At 43.0% G+C, this 24,617-nt stretch overlaps 2 protein-coding genes across 12 annotated transcripts in view; both read left to right on the forward strand.

Annotated features, from left to right (window-relative positions):
• The first annotated feature begins 1,150 nt into the window (after positions 1 to 1,150).
• DENR (density regulated re-initiation and release factor) lies at positions 1,151 to 19,409 on the forward strand. Of its 2 annotated transcripts, none has more exons than XM_031000906.3 (8): positions 1,151 to 1,284; positions 2,029 to 2,143; positions 10,538 to 10,557; positions 11,204 to 11,288; positions 13,667 to 13,750; positions 15,851 to 15,967; positions 17,145 to 17,284; positions 17,397 to 19,409. In XM_031000906.3, exons 2-8 carry the CDS (start codon positions 2,038 to 2,040, stop codon positions 17,439 to 17,441), a joined length of 597 nt encoding a protein of 198 aa, XP_030856766.1. In that variant the 5' UTR covers positions 1,151 to 1,284; positions 2,029 to 2,037; the 3' UTR covers positions 17,442 to 19,409. The 2 variants fall into 2 exon arrangements, with proteins under 2 accessions (XP_030856766.1, XP_063550511.1); XM_063694441.1 differs by lacking the exons at positions 1,151 to 1,284; positions 2,029 to 2,143 and adding exons at positions 2,372 to 2,522; positions 2,746 to 2,832.
• A 201-nt stretch (positions 19,410 to 19,610) lies between these two features.
• The window catches only part of CCDC62 (coiled-coil domain containing 62), a 54,654-nt gene continuing 49,647 nt past the window's right edge, over positions 19,611 to 24,617 (forward strand). For 2 of the 10 annotated variants that reach the window (XM_031000910.3, XM_055358260.2), the window contains exons 1-3: positions 19,649 to 20,159; positions 21,078 to 21,567; positions 24,351 to 24,543. In XM_031000910.3, the coding sequence (XP_030856770.2) occupies positions 21,532 to 21,567; positions 24,351 to 24,543 (229 nt within the window). In that variant the 5' untranslated portion in view covers positions 19,649 to 20,159; positions 21,078 to 21,531. Of the gene's footprint in view, positions 20,160 to 21,058; positions 21,568 to 24,350; positions 24,544 to 24,617 lie in introns of those variants that run through there. The other 8 variants (XM_055358258.2, XM_055358259.2, XM_063694438.1 and 5 more) reach the window with 7 other exon arrangements.

The raw sequence follows: 24,617 nt of genomic DNA on the forward strand, positions 1-24,617 counted from the left end.
AACCCTCAGTTGACACAGCACAGGTCTCAGGAAGCACAGGGTTGGTGGTAGGGTTACAGATTAACAGCATCTCAAGGCAGAATAATTTTTCTTAGCACAGAACAAAATGGAGTCTCTTATGTCTACTTCTTTCTACACAGACACAGTAACAATCTGATCTTTCTTTTCCCCACATATTCCCATACTCTTACATTTTTCTTTTTTTCATTAAAAAAAATTGTAGGCCGGGCGCGGTGGCTCACGCCTGTAATCCCATCACTTTGGGAGGCGGAGGCGGGAGGATCCCTTGAGTCCAGGAGTTCGAGACCAGCCTGGACAGCATAGGGAGATTCCCCCACCTCTACAAAAAAATTAAAAATTAGCTGGGTGTGGTAACGCGCGCCTGTGTTCCCAACTACTTGGGAGGTCGAGGCTGCAGTGAACTGTGTTTGTGCAACTGCACTCCATCCAGCCTAGGTGACAGAGTGAGACCCTGTCAAAACATAAAGAAAAGGATGAAGGAAGGGAGGGAGGAAGGAAGGAAGGGAGGGAGGAAGGAAGGAAAGAAGGAAGGAAGGAAGGGAGGGAGGGAAGGGGAAGAAAGAGACAGAAAGAAGAGAAAGAAGAAAGAAAAGAAAGAACAGAAAAGAAAGAAAAAAGAATTCCTTTAATTTAGTGTATGGTGTTAAAACGCAACGAAACGCTCCATCCGGCAAAGAGAGAGAGAAAAGAAGAGAGGAAGGAAAGAAGGAAGGGAGGGAGGGAGAAAACCTTCCTTTAATTCAGTGCATGGTGTTAAAATGCGACCAAACGCTCTATCTGGCTGCAATCTCCCCGCACGGGAGTGATTTATGCAGTAGCTGGAGGTTAGTCAGGACTCCAGGATGCACCGCAGACACCGAGGCGATGATCCTCGGACTCATTAATAGGGAGTCATTTCTGACTCAGGTGCGCTCTCTGCGTGTGCAAGTCGCGTTCCCCTCGGCACGCCCATCTCGAGGATTCTCCTCTCCAACGGGTGACGAGCACCGCCTGCCGGTGGCCCGCCTCTCGGCCTCTTGGCCACGCCCCCAACCGGAGGGCAAGGCGCACGCTCCGCAATTTTTCTCCGCCCCCGTCTTCCGGCTTCTCGCGACATCCGCCCAGCGGCGGCCGGAATCTCGCGATAAAGGCTCATTGTCTCGCGGGAGCGCTGCTGGCGGTCGGGCGCTCGGGCGGCCCTGGCCGGGGAGACGAGTTGCATGTGTTGGTTCAGCTGGCGATAGCGGCGGGAGCGGAGCCGGCGGGGCCTGTGCGACCGTCTGGGTAACGACCCCAAGTGCTTCTCCCGCTCCCGAGAAGCTCGTAGAGAGTGTGGGGGAAGCTGAGATGCTGCCTGGCGGAAGGGGGCCGGGCCGGGCCTCTCCACACCCCCGCCCACAAGGGCCTCTTCTGGCGTCCCCGGGGTTGCTCCTTCGCCTCAGACCTGGTCGCCCTTGTCCCCTCAGTGCTCTTACATTCTGTGCTCGTTTTCTCTCCTCATCCTTCTTAGGCTCTGGTTACCCCGCCCCCTCCCGTGCCCTTTTTAGACTCCGCAGGCCCCTCTCGTGGCGTTTAGTTGCCCCCATACCCTGCACCCCGGGCTCCTCCGATGACCCACCCCTTGTTCCTAGGCACTTCCAGCCTCTCTCCATTCGGCGCCTTTGTAGCCCTTCTCTCTCACTGCAGTTTGCATCCCTCCCAGATCACCCTCAGACCTTTTTGCTCCGTGTCTGCCGTGGGTACTCACCCCATCTTTCCTTCCCCATTGCTTCCTGTTTTTCACTAGTGAGTCCCTCTGCCCCATCCTTCATGGTCCATTTGCTGCTTGCTTCCCTGTAGACCTGTGGAGCAAGGAGATGCTGTGCCTGGGATTGCTTATATTTTATGAATCGAATGCAGCTTGTATCCCCCACTCAACAACAGACTTGAAACAGCTTTGGGGTGGGGAGGTTTCTGTTGAGAGGAACACTGCTCTTCTGGTGTCCTGATTCTAAAATAGTGAGGGTGTGTTATTTTCCTTGCTTACAGGTTTGTGAAATGGCTGCTGACATTTCTGAATCCAGCGGGGCTGACTGCAAAGGAGACCCAAGGAACAGTGCCAAGTTAGATGCCGATTACCCACTTCGAGTCCTTTATTGTGGAGGCAAGTGTTGGTAGCCACAGAATGACTTTTACTCACTATACTTTTATGCATTGTAATAACAGTTTGACATTTGGTAAGCTTTTTTCCCCATCATTTTCATTTGGTGAGTTTGTACTGGGGGAGAGGAGTCCTGGGGAGGAGGAGGCATGAATTAACAGAGTTTCCCCACCTGGGTGATTTGTGTCTGGCTACTCTGCCTGAAGAAGCTTACAGTCCATTTGTAACAGGATGTGCAACTAGGTTATTTCAGCCTGAAGGTCCTCAAGGTGTATGCTGGTCTAGCTGTCAAAGGAGGGCTTCTTGGAAGATTATGAGTTAAGGATGGCAAGGACTGGATGAGAAGGTGGGGAACGGCGTCCCAGACAAAGCGCACGACTATGTAAGAAAAAGCTTGATGGCTGTCTGTGAAGAAGTGAGCAGCTTTGAGTTTGTCTGGTGTATCGTATAGGGAGGGTGCCCGTTAAGGAGTGGGAGAAGGTGAGGTTGGAGTGTTGGGTGGTAGGACAGTGAGGAAAGTCTTCTTGGTTTGAATCATGATATATGTATTAGGTTTAATCAAGATCTTTTTCACTTTCGAGTGTTTTTCTTCATTTTCAATATAGAAATATTTGTGAATTGTAAATGCTGTATGTATTCGCATCTTGGAAACTTTCAGAAAAATCTGAAGATACAGGACAGTAAAAGGGCAAGTAAATATTTTTTCAGTAAATATTTCTCAGAACTTACTGTGTGCCTAGTGATGTTTTAGGTGCTGGGGCCTGAGTAGTGAATAAGTCAGAAGATCCTTGTTCACGTGGACCTTACATTCTGTGACTGCAGTAGAGACCACATCTGACATTTAAGTACCATAGAAGGAGAAATGATATCTTTTTGCCATTAAAAGTAATGGCAAAAACTGCAGTTACTTTTGCACCAACCTAATCGTTTTTTGAGCGGGAAAACAAAGTGACAAGAGATTAATATGCTGCATTATTTGGAGGAAATAGAACCCACAAATTTGAAGGCCACTTTCAGAAATCTAGGTTTGAGGTAAATAAGTGCCTTGCTGAGAGTGTAAGCAGTATAAAAGTGAATAAAGAGGGTTAATCAAAGAAAAGATACAATGTTTAATGGTGAAAAAGGAAAAAGATATTTCACAATTGAGAGAGTTGAAAAACCAGAACACCACTAAAAATGATGACTTTGAGAAAGATTAGATTTGGAGATAGATAATAGGCTGACTTGCAATACAGTGAATTTGAGTTTCTCCAAATGGAAGAATCCAAGTATGCTGCATTTGGCAGCAGAGAGAGACAGTATATGAGCTTTTCTAAGGGAGAAAGAGAAAAGCCAGAAAGATTCTTGGGGTGTACCTGGAACGAGGTGAACTGGGTAGATTTCACCACATAGAGAATTGCTTAGTTGGTGAGAAGTTTGGAAGCTCAGTGAAAATGTCAGTCTCTAGAAATCTTGTTTTATTTTTCTGTAATTATGAATTAAAACTAAGGGGCCGGGCGCAGTGGCTCACACTTGTAATCCCAGCACTTTGGGAGGCTGAGGCAGGCAGATCATGAGGTCAGGAGTTCAAGACCAGCCTGGCCAACATAGTGAAACCCCGTCTCTACTAAAAATACAAAAACTTAGCCAGGCCTGGTGGCAGGCACCTGTAATCCCAGCTACTTGGGAGGCTGAGGCAGGAGAATCACTTGAACCCGGGAGGCGGAGGTTGCAGTGAGCCGAGATCACGCCATTGCACTCCCACCCGGGCAACAGTGCGAGACCCCATCTCAAAAATAAAAAACAAAACTAAGGATGTGAGAAAAACTGATACATTTATTTTAACAAGATGCTCAGAATATAGATTCCTGTTATATTTTTATATAATGATTACCTGTGAAACAACACTTTAAATTTGGAAACCTATGTGAGTGAAGGATAAGATCTATTCCCTGTGACCTCAAAGGGTCTGTGAACTAGGACTAAAGTGGAAGCTACTGAAAGGTGCCTTTCTACCTTGTCAACACTCTCCACAACAGTACAGGCTTCCACTTAATGTAAAAACATTCTTATGCTTAATTGAAGAAACCAGTAGTGGAGATGGGATTAGACTGTACCTTTTAATTTCTAACATTACCATTTTGTAAAAGTAGTGGATTTTTTTAGCCAGCTTGGTAAGAAGGTGTGATGACATTGTTAATAGAGTCCACATCATAACAATTTACAAAGACTATAAACAATTTTTACCTAGTATCTCTGATGTATAAGGTCCTCGGCTAAGTTCTGTGGAGGCATATAAATTGGCAGAGGCCCTGTCTGTCTACATATAACTTAACAGGGAAGATGATGAATGCTGAAAGAAAGAGACAAGAAATAGGCTGGGCACGGTGGCTCACACCTGTAATCCCAGCACTTTGGGAGGCCAAGGTGGGTGGATCAGCTGAGGTCAGGAGTTCAAGACCAGCCTGGGCAACATGGCGAAACCCTGTCTCTACTAAAAATACAAAAATTAGCTGGGCATAGTGGCAGGCGCCTGTAATCCCAGCTACTCGGGAGGCTGAGGCAGGAGAATCGCTTAAACCTGGGAGGCGGAGATTGCAGTGAGCCAAGATCGTGCCACTGCACTCAGCCTTTGAGAGCAAAACTGCATCTCAGAAAAAAAAGAAGAAGAAAGAGACAAGAAATAAAGATTAAGGACTAATAGCTGCAGTGTCAGTATAGGAGGGGAGAGATTTGTAGGAAATTAGGGGAAGACTTCATAGAGGCACCCACAGCCAAACGGGGATTTGAAGGAAAGGTTGCATTCAGGCAGGCACAGAAGGGCTGAAGGTTGGACTTGCCAGGCAAAGGAGTGGAGGTAGGAAAGTATTTAATAGTGGGTAGTGTGGAGGGAGTTTCGAGTGTTACAGTTTGGTTGTATTGTGGAATTCATGAAGAGGGGCAGCCAGAAATTATGGCAACGTGGTTTGGGGCCAAGTTCTGGGGCACCTGATTTGTAGATAATTGTAAGTCATTGAAAGTTTTGGAGCAGTGAAGTTACATGAAGATGAATCTGGCAGCAAGATAACAGTTGAGGGAGGCAGGCTTATTGGCCAGGCTATAATAAGACTTAGGACAAAATTAATGAGCATTTAAATGAGTGGCATAAGTGAGGAAGAGAGGTTGAAAAATAAATTATGGTAGGATGAACAGTATAAAGCAGTTAATCAGATTTGAGGACAAGGGAGATGGGAGAAATAAACTGGATGTAGTTTTGACAGACATTTAGTATTGTTGGAGTGCTTAGAGAAGAGGGAAAACCCTGCAATAGAATACCCAACTGATTAAAGAAAAAAATAGAAGCGATAGTGACATAGGCATTTTTCTTATCATTCCTTCCCCCTCCCTCCCTTTCCCCGTTTGCAAAAAGAAGGATGCAAATTAGAGAATTTGCTCTCAGCTAAAGTCTGGGGTTTCAGAGAGCAGCTCAAATTCATTTAGGAAACACGTTTTAAGCATCTGCTCTGTGGCAAGCATTGTGCTCCATATACAGAAATAAGACATAATTATCTCCTGGAAACTGAGCTTAACTGGGAAGACAAACATTTTAACAGGTGAGTTATAATGTACTAATTGTATACTAGAGGGGTGAGCAGACTGCAGTGAGAATAAAGAACCAACCAGTTCTACTTGGGAGAACTGAAAAAAGGGAAAGTTAAAGTATTGAGTGGATTTTATGTTTGTATATTTAATCTTCAAAATTGAAATATTACAGTTTTATTGATGATAAGCTTCTCAATTGTATAAGTGGTCGGGCCAGGATTAAAATCCAAGACAAGCCATTATAACATCAGCTTCAAGGAAACTTAGCAGAGTCTTGAAGGATGAATAGGTGTTTGCTGAAAAGAATGGCATGGATAGAAGTTCATTGTGGTTGGACCATGGGCTGGTAGGAGTTGAGTCTGGAGAAGTACGATAAGATGTTTGAAAAGTTCTTAATCTGGGAAGTGATGTGATTGGTTATATCTTTTTGGATAATAACTGTTTGGAAGGAAGGAGGAAGTGCCTGAAATGGGTTGAAACTGGCCACAGAAATCAAGTTTAGGAGACTTTATTTTTATTTTAATCTTTTCCACCCTCCTCCCCAAATTTAGAAGACTTTAAAGTATGAGATGATTGAGGCTTAGTGACACTGTGTGCAAAGTTAGTGATTTTGGTGACTGTTGACAGCGAAATTTGTAATTGAAAATATTGACTTTCAGGAAGCTGATTGTGGCTGTTCATTCTCTGTTATAGAAAGGTAGTTTTTGTTTGTTTGTTTTTCAGAAGGAGACTCACTCTGTTGCCCAGACTGGAGTGTAATGGCGTGATCTCGGCTCACTGCAACCTCCGCCTCCAGGGTTCAAGCGATTCTCCTGGTTCAGCCTCCCGAGTAGCGGAGATTACAGGCGCCCGCCACCGTGCCTGGCTGATTTTTGTATTTTTAGTAGAGGTGAGGTTTCACCATCTTGGCCAGGCTGGTCTTGAACTCCTGACCTTGTGATCCATCCGCCTCGGCCTCCCAAAGTGTTGGGATTACAGGCGTGAGCCACCAGACCCGGCCATTCTGATGTATTCTTAAGACTAGATTTAGTTTATGATCTTGTGCCAAGACCACCACAGAAGTGCTGTTAATTTCAGTTCATTTTATCAAGAGGTACCTGGCTGTGGATTAGTCCCATTCCATGTTTCCATGTGGTGGTAACTTTGCTCATTTGGCCAGGCACAGTGGCTCACACCTTTAATTCCAACACTTTGGGAGGCCGAGGCAGGCAGATCATCTGAGCTCAGGAGTTTGAGACCAGCCTGGGCAACATAGTGAGACCCTGCCTCTACAAAAAATTAAATAAATTAGCCAGGTGTGGTGGCAAGTGCCTGTAGTTCCAGCTACTCGGAGGCTGTAGTGGAAGGAACACTTAAGCCCAGGAGTTCAAGGCTGCATGAGTTAAGATCACATCACTGCACTATAGCCTGGGTGACAAAGCGAGACTCTGTCTCTTTAACAAAAAAAAAGAAGCTGGAGTCTAGAGGCTTAATGTTTTTTTTTTTTTTTTTTTTTTTTTTTTTTTTTTTTTGAGATGGAGTCTTGCCCTGTTGCCCAGGCTGGAGTGCAGTGGCAGTCTCAGCTCACTGCAGCCTCTGTGTCCCAGGATCAAGCGATTCTCCTGCCTCAGCCTTCTGAGTAGCTGGGACTACAGGTGTGTGCCACCACACCCGGCTAATTTTTGTATTTTTAGTAGAGATGGGGTTTCACCATGTTGGCCAGGCTGGTCTTGAACTCCTGACGTCAGGTGATCCACTACCTCAGCCTCCCAAAGTGCTGGGATTGTAGACGTGAGCCACCACACCCGGCCTAGAGGCGTAATTAGATTCAAGTTAAACAGATTTTGGCAAGAAAGTTTCGTGGATGATGTTTCATTCATCATGTTGCGTTGCATCAAGAGCTCATAATGTCAGATATTTCACTATTAGTGATGCTAAGTTTGAAGGTGATGGCTAAATGTTTGCATTGAAAAGGTACAGTTTTCCCTTTCCAAATAAGTAAGTGATCTGTAAAGAGAAATTGACTTTTTTAAAGCAAATAATGGTGAACTTAAAGGAGCTCCCCCAATTTTTTTATTGCATTAGAATTTTGCTGAACCAGGCCAGGCACAGTGGCTCACACCTGTAATCACAGCACTTTGGGAGGCTGAGGCCAAGGCAGGCAGATCACTTGAGGCCGGGAGTTCAAGACCAGCCTGGCCAACATGGCAAAACCCTGTCTCTACTAAAAATACAAAAATTAGCTGGGTGTGGTGGTGCACACCTGTAATCCCAGCTACTCGGGAGGCTGAGCTACGAGAATCACTTGGACCCAGGAGGTAGAGGTTGCAGCCAGCTGAGATGGTGCCATTGCACTCCAGCCTGGGCAACAGAGCAAAACCCCATTTTTTTTTTTTTTTCTGAACTAAATATTATTTGAAATAGTATACAAAATTTGTAGCTTTAGTATTTGCTGTGATGGTGTTTAACCAATAATTATATAGTTATATCCTGAAAGTGTGGCTGAACAACTATGCCTAGTATTTGAACTTGAATTGTGAGGAATATAGGGCTGTAGCTAACCAGAGAGATCTTTGGTGGAAATAACCCTAAACTATAATAGACTAGACTGGACAAAACCAATGGATTCCAGTTTTCTTCTGCCACATACCACCTTTGTCATTGTATGAGCTGTTTAACTCTTTTAGTGCCCCATCTGTAAAATAGTGATTGTGTGGTAGCATGGTAGAATGTTAGTAGGGTGAGGTGAAGGCAGATCATTTTCAGCTGTCAGGTGCCACTAAGTTGCTTGTTTACTTTTTGTAACCTAAGTTAGTGGTTAATAGCATGAGCGTCAGAAACAGGCAGATTCAAATCCTGTTATCCAGATGCAAGTGGTTATGTACTCTAAGCCTCAGTTTCATCATCTGAATATAGATATGGTACTTATCTTACAAGGTTGTGACAATTAAACATAATAATGGATATAAGGCATAGCAAAGCATTTGGCACATACTAGGTGCCCAGCGTGTAGTAATTGCTGTGACTACATGGTATACCACCTTCCTCTCCCTGAGAAATCTCAGGATATTGGACACACTGAACTACTCCATTCTAAACCTTAAAAATAAAAACAAAAGACCGGGCGCAGTGGCTCACTCCTGTAATCCCAGCACTTTGGGAGGCTGAGGCGGGCGGATCACAAGGTCAGGAGATCGAGACCATCCTAGCTAATACTGTGAAACCCCGTCTCTACTAAAAATACAAAAAATTAGCCGGGCGCGGTGCCGGGCACCTGTAGTCCCAGCTACTCAGGAGACTGAGGCAGGAGAATGGCGTGAACCCGGGAGGCGGAGCTTGCAGTGAGCCGAGATAGTGCTACTGCAGTCCAGCCTGGGCGAAAGAGCAAGACTCCGTCTCAAAAATAAATAAATAAAAACAAAATAAGCAGTTGACCCAGTATTAGACTTACGGTTAAAATTGGAAGCGTTTCCAGTTCTTCTAGTCCATTATTAGCCTGTACAGGCTCTAACACCAAATGACAGGATTGAACCAAGATTCCTTCTAGCTTTACACTTTCATGATCTTATGTAGCATAACATGAAAAAGCCTTGGCAACATAGCGAGATCCCGTCTCTACAAAAATAAAAAACTTAGCTGTACATAGTGGCTCACGCTTATAGTCCCAGCTACTTGGGAGGCTGAAGCGGGAGGATTACTTGAGCTGAGGAGTTCGAGGCTGCAGTGAGCCATGGACACACCACTGCACTCCAGCCTGAGTGACAGAGTGAGAGTGAGACCCTTACTCTAAAAAAAATAGGCCAGGTGCGGTGGCTCATGCCTGTAATCCCAGCACTTTGGGAGGCTGAGGCGGACTTATTACCTGAGGTCAGGAGTTTGAGACCAGTCTGGCCAACATGGTGAAACCCCGTCTCTACTAAAAATACAAAAATTAGCCGGGCGTGGTGGCACACGCCTGTAATCCCAGCTACTTGGGAGGCTGAGGCAGGAGAATTTCTTGAGCCCAGGAGACAGAAGTTGCAGTGAGCCGAGATCGTGCCTCTGCACTCCAGCCTGGCAGAAAGAGCAAGACTCTGTCTCAGAAAAAAAAAAAAAGGAAAAATATATTGCAAAAAGATGGTAGTAAAAATGCTGCTAAAGTTTATAAATGTGTCAGTATGAATAAAAAGTGGTGGCTGTTTCGGTAGAACCATCAAAAGAAATAACCAGGCTGGGAACAGTGCTTCACGCCTGTCATCCCAGCACTTTGGGAAGCTAAGATAGGTAGATCACTTAAGCCCAGAAGTTTGAGACTAACCTGGGCAACATGGTGAAACCTTGTCTCTACAAAAAATTAGCTGGGCATGGTGGTGTGCATCTGTAGTCCCATTTAGTTGGGAGACTGAGGTGGGAGGATCATTTGAGCCCCTGGAGGGGTGCAGGCTGCATTGAGCCATGATTGCACCACTGCACCCCAGCCTGGGCAACAGAGTGAGACCATGTCTCAAAAGAAAAGAAATAACCAGTTTCCTTCAAACTCTGATGTATGGGAAATTGTTCGTGTCTTAGCTTAATTTTTTGACCCACTGAAATGGTTATGGTAAGACCTCATTATATACAAAATAGCATATTTTGATGTTCCATCAGCTGATGGAGACACTCTTTAGATGAAAAAGTCAAGATAGTATCATCTCAAATAACCATGTGCCTTTTACCCCAAAAACACTGAAGAGTAGCATTTGAAAAGTGGTATAGAAAACTTATAGGGAAAATGTAAAAATGAAGCATTTTCTCAAATATAAAAGTAAGGATAAGCCCTGTGTATGTGTGTACATATAGGTTTAACATTTCAAATCTTTTTTCTTTTTATTTCCTCAGTCTGTTCATTACCAACAGAGGTAAGTTCTTTAATTTTTTTTTTTTTTTTACCTTATGTATTTGAAGTTATTCTTGGTTTTAAAGCTACCTTGAGAACTTTTTTTTTATTTTTCATTTTTGATTATTTGATAGTAAAGCTATTTAACCTTTTATAGAGAACTTTGATTTAGAATAATTTTTTGGTCTTATATATTCTTTCCTAAATTTAGACCTTAAATCATACATGTGCATCTTTTGCACATGGCTGTGCAGTTTGGATTTTTGCATGGGACTTATGAATAGTCAGCTAATAAAACAAGAGTAACCTTAATGCCAAAATCTACACAAATGAGCAGAGGAAAGAAAGGGCAGTATAAATTATGTGTAAGACTTTCTAAGTCCAGCTCTATGAGCAAGTCATGAAAATGAGGCACTTATGTGCTCAAAGCAAGAAATAGAGGGAGAAGAAATAAATTGGTACTGTGAAGAGGTACCTAATCCTTCTTAATATCTAATTTTTTATGGGACATATCGTGGTTGAATACAGATTTCCTGTGGATAAGATGTCAGATGGGAGTGGTTTGTTTTATTCTTTGTATTAACAAGTATAGGGAGTGATTTTTAATTACGACGTATTGTTTGACTGAAAATGTTTTGTTGTGACTCAGTTCTTTTTTTTTCTCCTAGTACTGTGAATATATGCCTGATGTTGCTAAATGTAGACAATGGTTAGAGAAGAATTTTCCAAATGAATTTGCAAAACTTACTGTAGGTATGAACATTTTTTTTCTTGTATTAAACTTCTGTGCCTGAGACAAATGCATGTATGGCATTATTCTAAAGATAGGAAAGTCCTCCTTTAGTAGGATATTACAGAATTAACATTTATCTGTTAGCTGTTTAAGTTCTCTCTGCGATAGGATAGGTCTGAATATCAACTTTCTTACATAAAAAAGTAAATGGGCCGGGCGCAGTGGCTCACACCTATAATCCCAGCAGTTTGGGAGGCTGAGGCAGGCGGATCACAAGGTCAGGAGATCGAGATCATCTTGGCTAACACAGTGAAACCCCATCTCTACTAAAAATGAAAAAAAAAAAAAATAGGCATGGTGGCAGGCACCTGTAGTCCCAGCTACTCAGGAGGGTGAGGCAGGAGAACGGCGTGAACCTGGGAGGCAGAGCTTGCTGTGAGCCGAGATTGTGCCACTGCACTCCAGCCTAGGTGGCAGAGCAAGACTCCGTCTCAAAAAAAAAGTAAGTAAATGATTGGCTGGGCTCAGTGGTTCACGCCTGTAGTCCCAGCACTTTGGGAGGCTGAGGCAGGTGGATCACCTGTGGTCGGGAGTTCAAGACCAGCCTGATCAACATGGAGAAACCCTGTTTCTACTAAAAATACAAAGCTGGGCATGGTGGCGCATGTCTGTAATCCTAGCTACTCGGGAGGCCGAGGCAGAAGAATCGCTTGAATCCGGGAGGCAGAGGTTGCGGTGAGCCGAGATGGCACCATTGCACGCCAGCCTGGGCAACAAGAGCAAAACTCTGTCTCAAAAAAACAAAATTAAAAAAAGTAAATGATTTAGGGGCAAATATATATTGATTTTTATTGTAAGTGTACTATATGCTACACACTGTTGCAGATTCTGAGGATAAGCCAATAAATAAAAGATTCCTACTCTTGTGGCAATTACATTCTAGAAAGGGAGACAGATTAAATAAGCAAAACATAATATGTAGACAGTAATAAGCAGGAAAGGGGGAGATAAGAATTGGTGGGAAGGAATTTGAAATTTTAGGTAGTACCCGGGAAAGATTTTGCTGAAAAGGTGGCAGTTGATTATTTTGGAACTGAGGGAATGAGTCATTTGGGTATCTGGCAAAACATTTCTAGGCAGAGGACACAGCCTGAGGAGAGGCCCTGAGTAGTAGCTTTCCTAGTATATTCAGGAAACAGCAAGGAAGCCTTTGTGTCTGGAGCTTATTGAAGGACCGGAGAAGAGTTTGATATGAAGTCAGAGTAGACCACACCGGGTAGGGCATTGTGGGCTGTTTTGGCTTTTGCTCTTAGTTAGATGATGAGCTCTTGGAGGAGTTTAAGCAGAAGAGTGATAAGGTCTGACTTGTTTCAGCAGCATCACTTAGGCTGCTCTGCTAAGAATAGACCAAAGAGGCGGGGTGCGGTGGCTCACGCTGTAATCCCAGCACTTTGGGAGGCCAAGGCAGGTGGATCACAAGGTCAGGAGATCGAGACCATCCTGGCTAAAACGGTGAAACCCTGTCTTTACTAAAAATACAAAAAATTAGCCGGGCGAGGTGGCGGGCGCCTGTAGTCCCAGCTACTTTGGGAGGCTGAGGCAGGAGAATGGCATGAACCCGGGAGGCGGAGCTTGCAGTGAGCCGAGATCGCACTGCTACACTCCAGCCTGGATAACGGAGGGAGACTCCGTCTCAAAAAAAGTGGAGTTGCCATTGCCAGAGGTGGGAAGACTATGGAGGAACAGAATTCCTCAGTTTTCTCATATTGATGGCTTCTCTTGCAAGACTGGTAAAAATGAAGGCAGTAGCAAGAAGAAGAGAAAGCCTGGTCTGGGAACAGGCCTGCTCAGAGACACCCAGTGCTGCCCCACTCATTGCTCCTTGACTTTCAGGTGATTTCCCTGACACACAAACCCCTAACTTGGTAAGTCTCTTTTGGCTGGTAGCTACTCCATCACTGTCAGTGGTTGAATAAGAACCCTCAAGTCTGGTTTTATATTCAGTCTACATGGTTGTCCCTGAACGGGACCTTCCTGGGATAGGATCATGTCTGAGTGGGTGGGGAGCTCTTCTCTAGATGTTAACAAAATTAGTAAGTTTAGATGCTAGAGCACTCCTGCAGAGCCCAAGTGTTCTGTGCTCCTTTCCTGTGGCTAAAAATTTCAGCCCTCACATATCAAAAGACTGGGTTTTCTCTTCTGTTACCATACACTTACTATAATGACTTTAGAACTAGACTTGAATAGAAATCTAGCAGTGTAATCCATTGCTTTACAAATTTCATGCTCAGCTGTTGGTAAGATGCCTTATTTGTATATGAGGTTGCTCAAAGGTGATTTCTTTTTTTTAACAGTGTGAGATGATGTTCATGCTTTTGTATTTCACTTTTATATCTAGAAAATTCACCCAAACAAGAAGCTGGAATTAGTGAGGGTCAAGGAACAGCAGGGGAAGAAGAGGAGAAGAAAAAACAGAAGAGAGGTAAGACCTAAATTCACAGCTTGATTTGTACAGTCATACCGTCACTGCGATAGAAAATGTAAGTAATTAAAATGGTTCCCAAAGCTAGGCACAATGGTGGGCGCCTAAAGTCGCAGCTTCTTAGGGGGCTGAGGCAGGAGGATCACGTAAGCCCAGGAGTTCAAGGCTGTAGTATGCAATGATCGTTCCTCCACATAGCCACTGCACTCTATCCTGGGCAACATAGTGAGACCTCATCTCTTACAAAAAGGGGGAGGTTCCCAACGTTAATACCATGTACCTGTTATTGTAATTCCCCATGTATATCATACAAAGGGGCACATACTAATAGGATCATGGTTGGATGTGGTATGATTTGGGCTGTGTCAGTAAATTGGACCTAGGAAAACATGCTTATTTGCCCTGTTGGTATGTAAAAAACTGCTAAAATTCCTGTGTCTTCTATTTAAGTAGAGTGAGGACATTTATATAAAAGATTTTATCTTCTCATTACTTCTGATAGCTCAGTTGAAAACTGTGTTTTACGGCTGTTGCATACACTTGACTCCTTCTCAAACCAACTCCTGGTGCTGTGGATCCTGTACCCACCTCTTTCATTTTCATTCATTATTCTCCCCTATGACTAAAATTCACTTATAAATATTTTTAGGACTTTGCGTCTTCAAAAAAAAAAAAAAACTCTCCCCAAAGCTCATGTCTTTCTTTACCTTATCCCTCTCCTTCCCTTAGCCAGATTTCTTTACTAAGGCCAGACTCACTATCCCCGCTTCTGTTCTGTGGTACACTGTTCACTCCTCAGTCCATCCTAACCTGACTTCCTGGCCACTGCAGCTCTTCCGATAAGGGTCAGCAGTGGCTTAGTTATTGCTAAATAATAAGCGCACATGCACTCCCTCTTTCCTGAAACATTGTCCCTCCTTGGTTTCTGTTCCTTCCTAGGTCTCCTATCACTCCTCCTTAGTCTTCTGTGCGGACTTCTGTTCCTTCTGTCCTTTAGAAGTTGGTATTTTCTAGGATTCTGTCCTAGGCCCACTTACTTCTCATTCTGCACGTTCTTGTTGGATGATTCTATCACATCCCTAACTTCTGCTGCCCAGTATACACTTAAAATTCCCAAATCTGTATATCTGGATCTGGCCTGTGTCTCTAGCCTAGAAGTGTGCTTTATCCCAGAAGCACCTCAAACACTGCACTTTGGAAACTAAGCTTACTGAGTCTCGAGTCTCAAGTCCCAAACTGACTGCTTTTTCTCTATTTTGGTTAGTGACAACACTATTTATTCAGTCATCCAAACCAGAGCCCTGAGAACCATCTTACATTCTCTTTCTCCCTTTACTCAGTTCTAGCTTCTGTTCTTTCTCCTCCCTCCTCTCCTGCCTGTGGCCTAGTGGCCATTACTGTTGGCACTGCTTTACTTTCAATTTTTTGCCTGAGCTAACGCAAGAGCCTCTGTAGGGGCCTTTCTATCAGTCTTACTCTTCACAGATCCACCGAAACACAGATCCAGTGACTGCTATGTATGTAATCTTTTGCTTTTCTGGCTCCATCTGCTACATATTCATAAGCATCCTTCAATCAAGACAAGTGAAGTTCCCAAATATAACGCCTTTTCTTATTTCTGTACTTGTTCCCTTTCCCTGGAATGTCCTTTCTTATGCCTCTCCAGCCTTTTTCCCTTTACCTGGACCTTTCATTATTCTTCAAAACTCCACCTAGATATTACTTCCTCTAGGAAACTTTCTGTGTCCTCTGGAAGCAGACTAAGTTGTTTCTCTGCAAAGCTAGCATAAAGCCTTATTCATGGTTCCTATTATTGTATGTATCAGGTTGCTGTAACTTTTTTTTTACTCCGTTCACTAGACTGAGTCTCTGGAGGGCAGGGGCTATGTTCTGTTCACTTTTGTATCCTCGGCTCTTAGCCCAGTGCTGGGCACATAGTAGGTACTTAATAAATGTTTATTGAATGAATACTTGGATGTGTTTAGTAATTTTTGTATTAGAGAAAAAGAAACTTAAACCTTTTGAGAATTAATAAATTTAAAGACAGTATTCTCTTATGTCAAAAACAACTAAAGCTAAGCTCTTTCTTAATAAATAAAGGTGGAAGGGGTCAAATAAAACAAAAAAAGAAGACCGTACCACAAAAGGTTACTATAGCCAAAATTCCCAGAGCAAAGAAGAAATATGTGACAAGAGTATGTGGCCTTGCAACTTTTGGTGAGTTCAGGCTTAAGTATATTTAAAATGTGTGAACTATTTTCTTTCTCTGTCTCCCTCTATCTCTCTGTCTCTCTCTCTCTCACATACCATGAAAACTTCACAGGTCTGTTTTTTGCTAAGAACATAAATTTTGCATTTCTAACTATAGCTTCAAAATCAAATTTTAGAGAAATGTCAAAATCTTTTGTAGAGGGGACTTTTTACTTTCTGGAATTCCTGCTTGGGCACATTTTATGTGGGATGAGGAGGGCTGGTTAGGATTCTCTTTGAAACCAGCCAATGCTGCTCCTCTGTCCTCTGCAGGCATGGTGGCAAAAGGTTGCAAAATGGCTCATCCCCTCTGGGAATGACAGGAGAGGTTGAGGAAGGTGGCAGAACATCCTTCTTTAGAGCCCCTCAGTTCCTGGAAGCCTTGAATGAGTAGTGAAACTGGGTGAAAATGTAAACTATGATGCCTCTATGAGACAACACAGATTGAAAAACAATCAATAGGCTGGTCTGAGTACAGTGGTGTTTACAGCTAAATGATCACAACCACTTATGTATTTCTTTGTTCCTTCTTTACTCCCACTGCTTCACTTGACTAGCCTTAAAAAAGAAAAAAGAGGCCAGGCGTGATGGCTCACACCTGTTATAATCCCAGCACTTTGGGAGGCTGACATGGGCGGATCACCTGAGGTAGGAGTTTGAGACCAGCCTGGCCAACATGGTGAAACCCCATCTCTACTAAAAATACAAAAATGAGCCAGACATGGTGGCACATGCCTGTAATCCCAGCTGTTCAGGAGGCTGAGTCAGGAGAATCGCTTGAATCCGGGAGACAGAGGTTGCAGTGAGCCAAGATCGAGCCACTGCACTCCAGTCTGGGCAGCAGAGCAAGACTCCGTCTCAAAAAAAAAAATGAATAAAGTGTCCCTGGATTTATTTTGGTCTTAATATGAGTAAGGGGTAGTATAGATGATTCTGTTTTTATGTATTGAGCCTTTATTTGACCTTGAAAGTGTAAATTGCATTGTTAAGATCTCTATGGTAGTTTGTATTGTTCTGAAAGGAATATAAAACCCATTAACAATCTGTTTTATGATTTTAAAATGCAGATTAAATTTCAAAATGGAAAAACATCTTTGCACAATTCCAATTACAGTTCTTGCTCTTTCTTTTTTTAAAAAAATAGAAATTGATCTTAAAGAAGCACAAAGATTTTTTGCTCAAAAATTCTCCTGTGGTGCCTCAGTAACAGGGGAGGATGAAATTATCATTCAGGGAGATTTTACAGATGACATAATTGACGTCATTCAGGAAAAATGGCCAGAGGTGAGTGCATGGAACACATATATCGCTAGAGATAAGTTTTTAAAGCAAATTGCTTCCATTTTTTCTTAATTGCAACCACAACTCATGAGATATAATTATTTGTGTTTTATAGGTAGATGATGACAGCATCGAAGATCTTGGAGAAGTAAAGAAGTGAATTTGAAAATTTGTCTGTATTTAATGGCCTGAACTGAGAGTTGATATGGCCAAAGGGAGAGAGGCCTTTTAAAATATATATATATACACATATATATGTATGTATACATATATATGTATGTATACATATATACACATATGTATATATACATATGTGTGTATACATATGTATACATATATACATACACATATGTATACATATATACACATATATGTATACATATATATATATATTCTACAGTAAAACTGTAGACTGTCCTCGTCCTTGGCATTTTCACTGTTCTGTACAAGGCTGCTTGTTTTTTTATTGCCAAAGTCAAATAAACAGGGGAGACTGTCATGCTCATGCATGAATAGAATTTAGTCAAATAAAAAATTTTGGTCATTTGGTACTGACTTTCTGTCTCTCTCTCTCTCTCTCTTTTTTTTTTTGACAGAGGCTCGCACTGTTGCCTGGGCTGGAATGCAGTGGTGCGATCTCGGCTCACTGCAACCTCCGCCTCCCGGGTTCAAGTGATTCTCCTGCCTCAGCCTCCCGAGTAGGTGGGATTACAGGCGCCCGCCACCACGCCCAGCTAATTTTTGTATTTTTAGTAGAGATGGGGTTTCACTATGTTGGCCAGGCTGGTCTCGAACTCCTGACCTCGTGATTGGCCCACCTCAGCCTCCCAAAGTGCTGGTATTACAGATGTGAGCCACCGCACCCAGCCTGAGTTTCTGTTTCTCTCTTTTTAACTTTATTTTTTGAAAAACCTGGTAGACTTTTTGTGGGGAGCATTTTTGTTGATTATTTTACTGATCTAAAGCTGAGTGATTTTTTAAAAGAATTTGAATTTGGCTTCCTCACCAGTAATATGTCTCCTTGCTTCTTTGATGTGATAGTTTTGAGATGGGTGAGAATCTAATAGATCTGTGGTTGAATTTTCTTTGTTGTTATGAAGTCCACCCTGTGGGCACAATAACATACTGTTGGTAGGAGTTGTTTGAGCTATTCTGGAGATTATTTGGTAAAGTATACAAAAAGCCTTAAAACCATGTATGTGCGCTGTTTGAACCAGTAAGCCACTTCTTTGACATTAGAAGACATTAGAAGAAATAATCAGCCTTGCATAAAACTTATGGATGAAAGTATTCATCACAATATTATTTATAATAAAAAATTGCAAATGTTATAAATGAACAATTGGGAAATGGTTAAAGAAGTGATGGTGCATTGTGTGGTAGAATATTATGCATATGTTTAAAGAATCATATTTTCTAAGATTATTTGGAAGCATGTTTGGTAATGTCAAGTGGAGTACCCCAGATACATTTTAGACATTTATCGTCATCATCTGCTCTGAGTGGAAGGCCGTTCAGAGAGGCTAGAGGTTCTTATTCTGGCTATAAATTACGTGAGTAAAATTGTGCTAACCAGTTAAAAGTACTGTACACCCATGCTCAATATATAGTCCTGGAAATAGCAATTGAAACATGTCTTCTCACAAGAGAAAATGACAGTTTTAATGATGTATTTGATGAATTTAAACTTTAAGTCAGGTGCTGCAAATTGGAAAGAAGACTTGTGGTGTTTTAAGTTGCTGTGGACACTTTTAAGAAACTTAGAACCCATGGAACCCTTGTTTATCGCCATGCAAATTACAATCTTGAATGAGTGTTTTTTAAAAATAAAGTATTAGAAAAATATGTAATAAAGATGTAAAATTAAAAAATGGAATTCTCCATTAACTGTGGATTTTACTAAATAGAATTACTGGTGAAGCAGATTTATCCATCGAGACTATCTGGTATGCGTTATGTATGTAGTCTGTTGCTGCTGAAAGATGTCTGTGTGCCTGTATCAACATGTGACTTCATGTAAAGTTTCTTTGTGTTCACAGTTCTTAGCAAATGCAGTTACAATCCATAGATAGCCAGCAGTGGATGTTACTCCAGGAAAATGCAGGATTAAAATTGTCCTTGTGTATAACATGTGTGAATCATTTTTTTAAACTGAAATTTAAAATGCAACATAGTCTAATCTCTGATTAAAATGTACTAATAGGGCCAAGCTGCTTTGATGCATGGCTATAATCCCAGCCGAGGTGGGAGGATCACTTGAGTCCAGGAGTTCAAGACTAGCCTGGGCAACATGGCAAGACCCTGTCCCTATAAAAAATACAAAAATTAGCCAGGCATGGTGGCATGCGCCTGCAGTCCCAGCTACTTGGGAGGCTGAGTTGGGAGGATCACTTGAGCCTGGGAGGTTGAGGCTGCAGTGAACTGAGATCACGACACTGCACTCCAGCCTGGGCAACAGTAAAACCTGGTCTCCAGAAAAAAAAAAAAAGTACTAATAGTTCAAAAATTGACTTTACACATTCTCACAGTCTACCATTTTTAGTAAAAAACACGAACCTTTAAGCAGCCTTATAAGAGATTTTCCATGATTAAGCTGGCAACTTTTAATGCAAATACTTTTTGCATATAGTTTGGTAAGTATTTCATTTTTTAAAAACAGATGCTGACAGTAAGTGATTTTAACCTTTTTGTTACTACATAAAAGCCAGTCTGTGGTAGCTTTCTTACTGTTAGTTTAAAAGTTGATAAATTACTGTTTTAAAGATGAATTTTACCTTTTAGTTCCCTGTTCTCATTATTTACTAAATTCCTTTACCTAGGAAATCAAATAGGGAGACTGGGAAAAGTTCATTCAGAACTTCAGCTTGGATTAGACTGTGTGAGTATAAAATCAGATGCAGTGTAATTCTTGTAGCTTTCACCTCTCATATTTTTAAAGTTATGTATTCTCTCTAATTTTTTTTGTTGTTTTAATGAAAACCTGTGGGGAGCGAAGGTAAAAACTTGAGATTTTTAATTTGTACCTTGCCATCATAATCCTCTTACCATACTCAGTTACTATTTATGAACCATAATCAAAATGAGCCTAATTTCTTACTATTCTAGATACACACAATTTTATTCATTTTTGAGACAGGGTCTCGTTCTGTTGCCCAGGCTGGAACGCAGTGGCGTGATCACAGCTCACTGCAGCCTTGACCTCCCAGCCTCAAGTGATCCTCCCACTTCAGCTTCCGGAGTGGCTGAGACCACAGGCACATGCCACCATACCCAGCTAAATTTTAAATTTTTTATAGAGATGGGGGGTCTCCCTATGTTGTCCAGGCTGGTCTCAAACTCCTGAGCTCAAGCTATCCTCCCACCTCAGCCTCCCAAAGTGCTGGGATTACAGGTGTGAACCACCGCACCCAGCCTGTACACGTATTTTTACTTGAGTGTCACACATGGTTGCCTGGTGAACAATGGCACTCGAGGACTTTATAGAAAAATATCAAGTCTTAACAATGGTGAAACCTAAGAAACGTGAATTAAAACACTCCTCACTTCAAAAATTGACATTTAACCCACATTCCTTTACATCTCATCACCACCAACTTACTGCAGTCATCTACTGCTAGACTGTTTTTAGCAAATACCCACCCAGAATTTGCTTTGTTGATTTATTTATTTTTATTTTTTTGCATTTCTGTAATGATCAGGGAAGTAGACCACCTTTTTGTATTTATTGGCTATTTGGTTTTGGGTTTTGGTGGTAGTGGTGGTTGATGTTTTTTTGTTTTTTTTTTTTTTGTATTAGGGGGAAGATGGAAGATAGGGAAGTAAGCAACTCAAATGTCATAAACCAGAGTGCTGGGGGCGGCGCAGCAGCCTTTTTTGACTTCTTCATTCCCTGGGTAGCGGTGAACAGCCGGTTCTTTCAGGCCTTCCAGCGCCGGAGCCTCGGGCGTGGGCAAAAAGCGTCCATACGCAGCCTGAGCCACTTGGGAGCCCCCAGTTTCCGAGGCAGAAGAACAGTGCCCACCAGCGCAGCGGGGCTGCGGCCCGGAAACCCTGGCGGGGAGCCCCGAGCCCCGGCGGGCGCACGCCGCTTGGGCGCCAGGCAGGCGGTTGGGGTACGGGGCGGGGGTCGGCCGAGGGCGCGGGGCCCCGGGGCTCCGGGCTCGCCCCCGCCGCTCGGGGCAGGCGCGCCGATGGCGTTTCTGAGGTGACGCCGTCCACACCGGGCTTCTCCGGGGGCGGAGGAAACACCTATGAACCCTCCGGCAGCCTTCCTTGCCGGGCGCCAGGTAAGCAGCGGTTCCGGGCGCGGCGGGGCGCCGTGGGAACGGTGCACATTGGTCGAAATATATTGCTTCTCAAGAACGGTTTCTACTTAAAATGTGAAACAGGACGGGCGCGGTGGCTCACGCCTGTAATCCCAGCGCTTTGGGAGGCGGAAGCGGGCGGATCACGAGGTCAGAAGATCGAGACCATCCTGGCTAACACCGTGAAACCCCGTCTCTACTAAAAATAAAAAAAAAAAAAAAATTAGCCGGGCGTGGCGGCGGGCGCCTGTAATCCCAGCTACTCGGGAGGCTGAGGCAGGAGAATGGCGTGAACCCGGGAGGCAGAGCTTGCAGTGAGCCGAGATCGCGCCACTGCACTCCAGCCTGGGCGACAGAGCGAGACTCCGTCTCAAAAAAAAAAAAAAAAAGTGAAACAATACACTAGAGGAAAACGGCGTCACGACCGTTTCCTTAACCCAATAACACCTTGTTATTCAGCCCGGGCCACAGAGTAGCGCGTACCCGGTGCTTACTGTTTAAGGAGGACGATTGGCGTCTGGGGAGCTGCTTTCCCATTTACCTCTCAGGGTGTCCTTAATTTACACAACCTGGCGAGTAGAGGAAGGAGCTCTCACAACTCCACTGTACCAAAAAGTCTGGAAGTGGGCTTGCCCAAGGTTCGCGTCCATCAGTGTAAGACGACCTGCCTTTGTGTACTCGGCTTACTGCCTGTTTTCCTGGAGTGGAATATGTGCTCCTTGCCTGGAGGTCTGTGGCCCAGCCACTGGCGCTCAATAATTATTCGTTGAATGCATGAATGAAGGGCTAACCCAACACTGGAATTCAAGCCTTGGGACTTGAAATCCCTTGACTCCAAATTCCATTTTCCTTGTTAAGACTAGTAACTGTAATTTATTCATCATTCTTATTTATTTATTTTTGAGACAGGGTCTGGCTCTGTCCCCAGGGCTGGAGTACAGTGACGCAATGTCGGCTTACTGCAGCCTCTGCTTCCCGAGTTCAAGCGATCCTCCCGCCTCAGCCTCCCGAATAGCTGGGACTACAGGCGCCCACCACCATGCCGAGCTAATTTTTGTGTTTTTAGTAGAGACAGGGTTTCGCCATGTTGGCCAGGCTGGTCTCGAACTCCTGACCTCAGGTGATCTGCCCACCTCGGCCTCCCAAAGTGCTGGGATTACAGGCGTGAGCCACTGAGCCCAACCTCATTATTCTTGTTTATTTACAAATCTTACTTTTCAAAAAGCAGTAAGGAGGTACAAAGGGCCTCTGTTGAACCTTTAATTACTGTCTTTAAGGTGGAACTCTATTAAAGTAACACTTTTAGTTGTTTATTTCATAGGCAGGGACAGCACCATGATTTGAAATATGGTTTTACAGTGTTAATGAGAGCTGATGTTTGTTGAGTGATTACAACGGGCCAGGCTTTGTGCTCAGTACTTTACAGAGTTTGTCTTGTTTAATCTTCACCACTCCAAGATGTTAAAATGCAGTTGCTATCGTTTTACAGGTGAGGAAACTAATGCTTAGAGAAGTTAAGTAACTTGCCCAAGGTTATGTAGCCACTAAGTGGCTAATTCTGGGATCACAATTTGGTCAGGCCAACTTGTTAGATTTTAAAATGCTGTATACTTCAAAGAAATTATTGTATTAATAGATAATATTGTTAGATATAAAAATGGCATCATGGTTATATAGGAAATGTTCATTTTTAGAGATGCATTCTGAAGTATGTAAGGGTGAAATGGTATTTTTTAACCAATAATGAAAAGAAAAGGACATTGAAGCAGCCGCAGTGAAATCTCAATAATGGTAGAACCCAGGCACAGAGTATATGGGAGTTTATCGTACTATTGTCTTTGGGTACATGTGAAACATTTCCTTACATAATTTATTTTTTAATGATGTATGTTGTATTTGGATCAGTTACAATATTAAATTGCCCTTAATAGATTGAGTATGTATAGATGCCTTAGATGTTGTAGTTGTCATGAATATTGAACACTGGAAGACTTAATTTTCTTTTTATAGACTAAAATTCCCATTCTTTAGTAAGGATCATTTACATTTAAACAGTAACTATTTCGTGATTTTGTTTTGTTTTTTTTGAGATAGAGTTTTGCTCTTGTTGCCCAGGCTAGAGTGCAATGGCACGATCTCGGCTCACTGCAACCTCTGCCTCCAGGGTTCAAGCAATTCTCCTGCCTCAGCCTCTTGAGTAGCTGGGATTACAGGCGCATGCCACCACACTGAGCTAATTTTTGTATATTTAGTAGAGATGGGGTTTTGCCATGTTGGCCAGGCTGGTCTCGAACTCCTGACCTCAGGTGATCAGCCCACCTTGACCTCCCAAAATGCTGGGATTACAGGCGTGAGCCACCACGCCTGGCCACTATTTCATGTTTACCTGTACTTGGTTACTCAAATTGCTGGGGCAAGGTGGGGGATAATGTTATTGACTGGCAGAGAAAAGGGTTGTTGGCAAAGGGGGAGAAAAAGTGCAGAAATAGGTTTATTTGTTTACCCAGTGAGTTTTAGAAACAGTCCCACTTTTTAGGCATGGTATGTATGGCATGACAGAAAATTGTAGAGAGGCAGAGTGCCTGGTAGATTTTAACTTGAACATGTTTTAAGTATACATAATCTTTTGCTGCCATGTTATTAAAACTTAATTGAACTACTTAGAATTGGCAGCAGAAGAAGATATACTTATTTGGAAAATGGACTTTGGCTGATTTGTTATTGATTTCATTCTATTTTGATGTGAAACTGCTTTCTATGTTTAGAACATCGGGTCAGAAGTTGAGATTTCCACTATTGAGAAACAACGGAAGGAGCTGCAATTGCTCATTGGAGAATTAAAAGATCGAGATAAAGAGCTCAATGACATGGTTGCAGTGCACCAGCAACAGCTTCTTTCATGGGAGGAGGATCGGCAGAAAGTGTTGACACTGGAAGAACGTTGCAGCAAATTAGAAGGTCAGAAATACATTCAGTGACAACAGTTTTGCACTTCTGTGTGCTAACACATTGATGGGCTCATAGGGAAGATA

This window comes from Gorilla gorilla, chromosome 10 (assembly GCF_029281585.2).
Source record: "Gorilla gorilla gorilla isolate KB3781 chromosome 10, NHGRI_mGorGor1-v2.1_pri, whole genome shotgun sequence".
NCBI lineage: Eukaryota > Metazoa > Chordata > Mammalia > Primates > Hominidae > Gorilla > Gorilla gorilla.